Source organism: Charadrius vociferus, unplaced genomic scaffold (assembly GCF_000708025.1).
Source record: "Charadrius vociferus isolate BGI_N301 unplaced genomic scaffold, ASM70802v2 scaffold104, whole genome shotgun sequence".
NCBI lineage: Eukaryota > Metazoa > Chordata > Aves > Charadriiformes > Charadriidae > Charadrius > Charadrius vociferus.
In genome coordinates, this window is record NW_009648255.1 from 5,877,149 (window position 1) to 5,886,482 (window position 9,334).

Here is a 9,334-nt window from a genome sequence, read left to right on the forward strand (position 1 = left end):
GGCCGTGTCCCGGGGAGCGGCCGTCCCCGCCGTCGGAGCCCCGTTCGGTCCCAGCCTCGGGTGGAGCGTTTCTGCAACGTGCAGCTGGGAGCCCGGTTTTGCCATGCTAGCTCAGCTTAGCTCAGGCGAGCTAATCCTCTGCTGTGCGTGGGGGAGTATCCACGTCTCTGCCCTCTCCCCCTCGTTCTGCCTCTAAAATTAGCAGCTCCCCAAGTTAAGAAGGATCCACTCATCTCGCTACACCTCGTACAAAAGCGCTACTACACAAACTATCCTGCAGGATTCGAACACCGAGACTTTTGTAATCATTAATTTACTCTGTTAGGGGGGAGAACAAAGTTAAATCCTGCTCATAAATCAATATTTTTTTTTCTTTCCCAGATCAGAACATCTTGGCTGCAGCTCGTTATCAAAATGCAGTATTCCCATCACTGTGAGCACCTTTTAGAGAGACTGAACAAGCAGCGAGAAGCCGGCTTTCTTTGTGACTGTACTGTTGTTATTGGTGAATTCCAGTTCAAAGCACACAGAAATGTGCTTGCCTCTTTCAGCGAGTACTTCGGTGCATTTTACAGAGATGCGTCTGACAATAATGTTGTTTTGGATCAGACTCAAGTGAAAGCTGATGGATTCCAAAAACTCCTGGAATTTATTTATACAGGAAACTTAAACCTTGACAGGTAACATACGCTATTAAAGGGGGAAAGAGAATAGGGAAATAAACTTTGTGTTAAGGCAGTACCGGGGTTTTTGTTCTTTGTAATAAGCTCTGGAGGAACAAATAATAGCAGATATGATACATACTAACAAGTTGAAGACCATCTGTTTGTATGTTTTAAAATACCACATGGTATGTGAGTGCCTGAACAAAGGTGTGTTATCTGATATTCACTGATTGATGGTTTCACTCTCTGAATCTTTTTATCTGGATTGGAAGGGATTAACAATCTTGTGTGATCACTGGGAAAGGGAAGGATAAGTGTATTCTTTCTGAGGCTGGCTTGTAGAAGTCCATTTTTGCAGAGAACACACAGAAACTGTGTATGCAGTAGAGACTAAAGTCTGAGGAATGGATGATGGTGATGGGCACGATTTTAAAAAATTACTTTTGTTAAAATGTGCATGATCTGTTAATTAGAATCTTGTATCACAGTGCCCAAAAGGAGTCACAGAAAAAGTGTTTCCCCCCTTACTGTTGTTGATTTTGTGCATGTTGCGTTGCTTCATGTAAGGTGAGGATTCTTTGTAGTGCTTCTCTCTCAGGGAAGGAAAGCCATTATCCCTCTCAAGGGAAGTGTGACTGCTTAGAAGTGCGTAGCCCAGAATTTCAACTCCCTTTGCCATGCGTGCTGTGAAATGCATTTCAAAAAAGCTTTGTTGCTATTGATGTCTGAAAACTCATACCTGGTAATTTAAGTACACAGATGTGGGGTGTTCGTTTTTTTAAATTAGCTACAAGCATTAACAGTAATAGATCAGAGTGCACAGCGATGTGTTAAAGTTAGTGACTGATGCTTTGCAAATTACGTATGAGCAGAAGTGTGCAGCGTACTTGATGTCTGTCTGGGACGGCAGCAGGAGAGCGTCTGGATTCATTCTGAGCAGTTGAGATCTCTGAAGGTGAAAGTCCGGTTCTCACCCAGGGAGAACTATTTGACTAAAGATGACACCTGCAGGTCTGCCCACATGCACCCGTCATCTTGTACTGTGTCCCTTTAGGTGTCTGCTGCAACTGTCTGCGAATTCTGTTGTCTTCTGTGTTGATGGGTGCATGAGTGACACCAGGAGGGTGCACTTTGAACTTGGCACTGGTATAATACAGGATAATAAAACAGATATATTCATGTGCAGAGAGTAACTGTGCCTCGTTACTTATTGTTTAATTACATTTACTGTGTAATAGATTGTTAGAGTGATGTTGTTTACCATTAATCTCTCTTTAAAGTTCTGTAAATCCATAAATTAATTGGTGAAAAAAAGTTGCCACTTTTTCAAGTTATTTTTCTTTAAACCGTCAAGGCCTGTGTTGCAGGAACTGAAAAATAGAGCATAGTAGTTTAAATGAGGACTTCCTTGATGTTCATGTTGTCTGTGTGCAGCTTATACAGAATTAAGGCTGTTTGCAAATCGTTTTATAAAACGAGATTAATACCTGCCTCACAGAAGTGCTGAGGTGAATGCGCTGCTTGAGACTTTTGGCAGAAGGATTATAGAATGGCAGTTCATGCATTTTGTTCTCCAGTGTTTTATCCCTTTGTGCTGTGATTTCTGAGCTTTTCAGACCAACGGCCCCATGTCTAGCCTCACCAACTTATGACTGGACTTTTAGCTTAAAAATTCTGCAAAAGGCACGTAACTGAAAATAAACTTCTCAGTTCTGTGGATCTGCAGACCGCACTAGGCATGGGCCATCAGTTCGGGAGTAATTGTTGTACTAGTGTCTTATGGCACTACAGCACTAAGAGATTAGATCTTGCTGTAGGTGTTCTCAAAAGTTACATTTTCTGACAGTGTAACTTTTCTGTAGCTGTGCTGTCTGTATTTGATACAGTTGGTACAGAAGAAATGTTTGCTTTGTCCAGAATATTGTCACCCAAGTCTTGTTTTCTTGCAGCTGGAATGTTAAAGAAATTCACCAGGCTGCCGACTATCTCAAAGTAGAAGAAGTGGTCACTAAGTGCAAAATCAAGATGGAAGACTTTGCTTTTATTGCGAACCCCTCTTCTACAGAGACATCTAGTATCACTGGAAATGTTGAAATGAATCAGCAGACTTGCCTTCTGACTCTCCGAGATTACAATAATCGGGAGAAAGCAGATGCTGCTTCTGCAGAGTTGGTTCAACCACAGGCAAAGAAAACAGCTTTAGAAAAGAAATCTCCTCAAACCAAAAAGCGAAAGAAAAATTTCAGCTCCCCCAAAAGCACGCAGAATAAATGTGTACAATATCAGAATGATGTGACCGAGAACACATCCATTGAAATGTTTTTGGATGCAAATAAGCTGGCCACCCAGATCACGGAACAGGCTGCCCAAGGCAGTGATAACTCTGACCTACAGCTGGCATCTGTGGTGGAAAGTGAAACATTGGCAGCGCAGGATATCCTAGTTCAGACTATTGCAGCAAAACAGAAACGGGGAAAGCCTCAGCAAAGCTGTGCACTGAAGGAGCACTGCATGTCTAACATAGCCAGTGAAAAGAACGCTTACCAGCTGGAGAGTTCAGGGGAAGAGCTTGACCAGAAGTATTCCAAAGCTAAGCCGGTGTGCAACACGTGTGGAAAAGTCTTTTCGGAAGCCAGTAGCCTCCGTCGACACATGAGAATACACAAAGGCGTGAAACCGTACGTGTGTCAGCTCTGTGGGAAGGCATTCACCCAGTGCAATCAGCTGAAAACACATGTAAGAACTCACACAGGTAAGCCCCTGGCCTTGTCTCATGGACTGTGGAGACCTGTCATCACAGCCTGTGAACACAGGTCTAAAAAGATCTTTGCGTTCTAACTTTTCCCTCTAGAAATTTTGTCTGCTGCTGGTACACGTACGGGGATAGTACCTATATCCTGATAGCATGAAATGTTTCAGCATTTTTCAGTACAAAATCACAGTTTGTATTTTAAATAACTAGAGAGGACTTTATTAGTCTGAGCATCTTGATTTCTGGAAAGACTCAGAAGAGCTGGCTACCCTTAACTCTGTAGAGTGATGGAGTGCCAAAAAACTATTGCCGGTAGAGCGTGGAAAACTCACAGTTGATACCAGAATTTCTGTTGCTTTTTTTTTAAACTTCAAATCCTAATACATGTTTGAGAACAAAAGTGGGGAACAAAAATGCGATTTTGTGACAAGTAGGTAACTTGTCCCATAGGGTCTTCAGAAAAGGTAAGGGAAGTGGCTGAATTACTACAGCATTTGGGATTTTATTTAGTAAAATATGCAGCTGAAATGTGTGATGGTGTTTCAGTCTCTGCTTTCAACAACACTACCAGAAGTTTGTGTTGTATCAAGAGCTACTGAACAAAGCATCAAAGAGAAATCAATTATGAACACTTAAACACTAAGACATGTCTGGCTTAAAAAAGTTGTGAACAGCAAATTGCTGGAGCCTGGGAAGACGTAGGGGAGAAGTACTGTGCCTGCTTGTCTTTTTGCATGTTCTTCCCTAGAGATGGAAGATTTAATGCTGGGTTAGTTCTTTCTTCAAGCTGATCTGGCATAGCTGTTCTTCTGCCTTCGCTGCTGTACTTAGCCCAGTGGGCAGCAGAGGGACCTGGTTTACCTAATTTTCTTCCTTTTGTGGCTGGCATTGAGAATTCTGAAGTAACAGTGAATAAATAAATAAATTGTTTACTTGTGCTTTTTTTCCCCTTCGGAAGGCTCTGAGCGGAGGCGAGCAGTGGGTGTAAAGAGGTGAAGTAGGAGGTGTTGAGGTACAGCAGCAGGAGAGTGCCTTGCTCATTCAGTATCCAAGGGAGAGGATTTCCAATATTGCCAGCCAGTGACTAACCAAAGGTTCATGTGCGAGATGGAGTTTGTGAGCAGTATTCAGGGACAGTTTGCTGGTAGGAACATCAGCTGCACTTTCTACTTTTGAGGGTATTGTACTAGGAATTTTTGCATAAGTAGGTGGGAATTTCACAGTGTTGGTTGCTCGATGGCAGGTTAGAGGTCTAATACTTTTATTTTTGAAGTTTTCATGTACGCAGTTTACTGAAGAACTGTTGAGTTCTTGGTTTGATTGTGCAGTGCCATAGAAATGCAAAGATAGGCTCTTTTATACTGTCACCTAAGACCATGGAGCTGCACGATCCATTACATGAGACTGTATTGACCACTCAGAGAACTTGAAGAGTGAGAGAAGTATCTGTAGCGTTCTACAGCAGACACTAATGAGAAATTAGTGAGCACTAGGCTGTACATTGCAGACCTGATGCTATTTGACAGGCAAGAAAAAGCAGATGACTTACTGATTGTTCATCTTGAATATTCAGAATCATGAATAGACATAACCATCAAAAAGTCTGAAAATGCAGTAGTAGCGTTCTTAAAACAATGTGGAGAAAACGGCGCTATTAAAAATATTACCTTTTTACCCCAAAAGGTAATGTGTTTAAAAGTAGTCTGTTATCTGCTGTATTCCTGGCATGTTCCACTTCAGTGGACTGTTGATAGGACGTTCCAAAATGTTATTTGTAACAAGTATTAGAACAGACACCTGGGCTTTGGTCAGGTAATGGATTGGAAAGCTTTCTTATGTAAATACAGAGAGCACAAAGGTTTTATTTTTCACTAGGGGAGAAGCCATACAAATGTGAACTGTGCGACAAAGGCTTTGCTCAGAAGTGCCAGTTAGTGTTCCACAGTCGGATGCATCACGGAGAAGAGAAACCGTACAAATGTGACGTCTGCAATCTGCAGTTCGCAACTTCAAGCAATCTGAAGATTCATGCCAGGTAGGCAAAAGTGAGATCCTGCAAATGCTTATCCATGTGTTTATTTAAACAGAATAATTTACTCCAGTGTGAGCAAGAGTTACACATTCACATAATTTGGAATTTGGTCATTTCTGCTCCTTTTTTTGTGGGTCTTCTCTCACACTGCATAACAGGATAATTACATCTATGTACTTGCTCATTAGGGAAGTGATTTGTGATTTATGAATGTTACAGCCTACACACTGATATCCTTATGGCAATGATGTGGGTTTTTTTGTTTTGTTTTGTTTTGCTTTAAACTGCTTGTAGCACCATAGTGGAGAGAGTTCCTTGATGGGAAGTGAAACAGAACAGTTCTCACTGTTCGCGTCTGTTTGCATTTTTTTTTTGGCAGGAGCAGGAATTATGTTCCCTTGTTAGGAATCATCATTTTATCTTTCAGTACACTATGATGCAAAACATGCAGAGTTCTCATGGTGCATGTTGTATGTGCAGGGCCTGTAGTTCAGTTCAGCTGCCACCAAAATCATGGATTTGCTGATTCCCAGAGCCAACAGACAGTGAATTTCACTCTGTGAGAAATTGCTAACTCAAAGCCAAATGCACAGTTGTTACGTTTTTTTTTAGTTCACAGAACATTAGCACAAGGAACTTTGGGGATAAAGTACTGATTGAGGAAAGTTACTTAGTCATGAGTGTTGCTTCCCTTTCTGCCAGGAGATCACCGCTGTCTGTGTTCGTTTGCAGGAAGCATAGTGGCGAGAAGCCCTACGTCTGTGATCGGTGTGGTCAGCGGTTTGCTCAGGCCAGCACACTCACTTACCATGTGCGTCGGCACACGGGGGAGAAACCTTACGTCTGTGACAGTTGTGGAAAAGCCTTTGCCGTCTCAAGTTCTCTCATCACCCATTCCCGAAAACACACAGGTAAGGGGAGACGGAGCACTGCGGTACCAGAACAGGCCGGGCGAGGGAGGACTGGCTGCCTGCAGAGAGGCTGGAGATGGGTGCTGAGCAGGAGATCTGTAGATTGGGAGTTACCCCTGCAGTTGTCATCCAGCATTGTTCTCATGTTCTTTCCCTTTGACTCCAGTTTAGGGAGCTTTTTCTCCCATTGGACGTTACCTCCGTTTCATTTTGATTTGTTCTTTATGCGTATTCTGTTTTATATATTGAAATAACAAACTTCTTGTGTTTCCTTTAGGAGAGAAGCCATATATCTGTGGCATTTGTGAAAAGAGTTTTATTTCCTCTGGAGAGCTCAATAAACATTTTCGGTCCCATACAGGTCAGTTGCCAGACAGGCTGCTTCCTGCACTATAAATAATATTCTGCTTTTACCCTTTTGCCTTTAAAATACACCATATTGTGCTGTACTTGAAAGTTGCAGAGTTTCTTAATTTATGTATCTCTGTGTTAACATAATTTAAAGAAAATATTTTTGAAATTTTTTTAATTGCCTTTTTTAACTAATATCTGTGTAACAGCGTAGGTGTTGATGTATGATCATGGCTTTACTTCTAATGTTTGGGGTTTTTTGCTTTGTTTTAATCTATTATTCTGGAAACAATGTTATTCTGAATACAGATACGCAGACAAAATAATCGAGTTCCAAAGTTGTATTTTAAAATACAACATTGAGAGCCATTATCCTACATCTCTAACTGTGTTTTCTTTGAATTTCAAGATTTTTCTAACTGCCAAACCATTTTTTTTTTTCAGGTGAAAGACCATTTATCTGTGAAATGTGTGGAAATTCTTACACAGATATAAAAAATCTGAAGAAGCACAAAACAAAAGTTCACACAGGTGAGTTCCTTGTGCAAAGAAACATTAAGAAACTACATCAACTGTTTTGTCTTCAATGCTGAATAACATGTTGAGGTTTTTTTGCTCATCCAGGCCTAAAATTAGAAAATAAAAGATTTTTGGATAGTAGCTCTCTTTAGAGCCAAAAGCATCCACTTTAGAGGTACCCAAACCTTTTAAAGCATCAAGTACATGCTTTAAAGTAGGTTCAAGACTAATTTTGAAGCGTTTGCATTGCTATAGCAAATACATGTTGAGCAACGTAGAAACGGATTGCTGCTGACAAGAATTTCTGTATTTACTTCCTTGTCCTAGTAACTTGTGAGAGCTTCCTACATGAAGGCATGGTCTGATTTGTAGGCAAGTTTTTATTTTCTCTGAATACGTCAAAGGAGTACGTCTTTATGAGGGTCGTAACTGAAGTGCACAAGGCATACTGGTTACAAGAATTACTTTACACCTTGAAGGCACGAATATTTTTAACGCAACAGTGAAAGATTTGCTTATATATGCAGTCAATCCAGGTCTGAGCTGGATTAGCAAACACACAAGATCAGACAGCTGATGTTCCCAGCTGCAATTACTGCTCTAAAAAGACTTTTCAAATACATTCAGTTGCTATTCTAGATACTGAATTTTGATTAGGAAGAAATCTGACATGTATTAGTTGCCTATGGTACAAAGCACAGAGATGTTGAGATAGGCAGCTGCTTTCAACACTGGCTCTGTACACCTCGTTATCTGTCCATCCTTAAGTGTATTAACCATAATTCCCTTACCTCTGTCATATAGAAAAAGGAATAAGAGGTGCTTGTGTACATCTGGATTGGGACAGATGGAGCAGGCGAGGTAGAGGATGAGAAAAGAGTCCCATGCAGAGGCAGCTTTCAATGTCAAAAGCTTGAGAAGCCCCATTTAGGAAGGCCCCAGTGCAGAGGAAGCCAGTGGAAGCAAGGGTGAGGTGAGAGCGGCAGCGAGCATGGAGAGGGTCCGGCTGAGCCCGAAGGTGTGATCTGGGAGAGCTGCCAGGGCAGGTCAGCTTTTGTGGAGAGACAGAAGGCAGAGAGGAGTGCTTCACCACTGAACTAACAGGCTTCGGAGCACACTTTGATAGAGGAAGGGTCAACTATCTGATGTGGCTTAATCAGAAAGCAGTCCAAGAGCAGTGACGGACTGCATTCAGACAGGAAGGCAGTGAGGAATCTGTTAGCAGTGATTTCAGTTAAGAATAGAAAATAATTTCTCAAGTGACTGGATAAAACCTGTAATGGGCCTGGCTGGAATGGAGTTAACAAATGTTTTCTTCCAAAGAGGTTTATGGATACATGATATATTGTACATTGCTGTCTCAGTTAAAAGAGGATGTTTGGATGTGGCTGTGGTTCTTAGATTTTTCTGAGGTGTAAAATCTCAAGGAAACGTTCATAATTACATTTTCTCCAAAGCTCCTTTAACAGTCAGTTGAAAGGGAATTTGCAGAATTTGCGCAGCGACTTTAGTATAATTCTTTCTTTTTTTCCTCCCCAGGATCTGAAACTCCCCCTGATTCTAATGCACTTGATAATTCTTTCAACGAACAAGAATCCATTCAGAGTCAGAAAAGTCCTTTATCAGAGTCCATAGATGTGAAACCTTCTGAGATGTCTTTAGCACTTCCCCTTCCCATTGGGACTGAAGACCATCAGATGCTGCTTCCCGTGACGGGTAGTCAGTCTCCTTCATCAGAAACATTACTAAGATCTGCTGTGACTGGATATTCAGAACCTCAGTTTATTTTCTTGCAGCAGTTATACTGACAGTGCAGTACAGAGCCATTAAGGTAATTTGGTAGTGAACTTGCGTACCTTTGGTAAGATGAACATAAGCAAGCAGTCGCAGTTTTTTTTAATTGGACTTGTTCTTTTTTTTTCCTCTGTGTAAAGACACTTGTAAGGCATTTCCATTGTGCAGTGCTGTCTTTTGGTTTTTGTTGAATTGTGCTAATTTACAATCAAATTTCTATTTGCAATTTACACTGATTTCCAGGAGAGGGTTCCTTTCCAGCAACACCTGCCTTAAGAATTCTGTTAAACATGTTAATGTATTTGGGATA

General features: G+C 41.3%; 1 protein-coding gene across 2 annotated transcripts; it reads left to right on the forward strand.

Annotated features, from left to right (window-relative positions):
* The first annotated feature begins 401 nt into the window (after positions 1–401).
* On the forward strand, positions 402–9,324 carry MYNN (myoneurin). Of its 2 annotated transcripts, XM_009884427.1 has the most exons (7): positions 402–680; positions 2,615–3,417; positions 5,293–5,452; positions 6,182–6,360; positions 6,638–6,721; positions 7,156–7,242; positions 8,770–9,324. In XM_009884427.1, exons 1-7 carry the CDS (start codon positions 415–417, stop codon positions 9,036–9,038), a joined length of 1,848 nt encoding a protein of 615 aa, XP_009882729.1. In that variant the 5' UTR covers positions 402–414; the 3' UTR covers positions 9,039–9,324. The 2 variants fall into 2 exon arrangements, with proteins under 2 accessions (XP_009882729.1, XP_009882730.1); XM_009884428.1 differs by lacking the exon at positions 7,156–7,242 and having other exon boundaries at positions 8,770–9,038.
* The last annotated feature ends 10 nt before the right edge of the window (positions 9,325–9,334 follow it).

Coding starts and splice junctions, on each gene's coding strand:
- MYNN (XM_009884427.1), top strand. CDS start 415: ATGCAGTATTCCCATCACTGTGAGCACCTTTTAGAGAGACTGAACAAG. Junction 3,418..5,292: donor ACATGTAAGAACTCACACAG/GTAAGCCCCTGG, acceptor ATTTTTCACTAG/GGGAGAAGCCATACAAATGT. Junction 7,243..8,769: donor CAAAACAAAAGTTCACACAG/GTGAGTTCCTTG, acceptor TTTCCTCCCCAG/GATCTGAAACTCCCCCTGAT.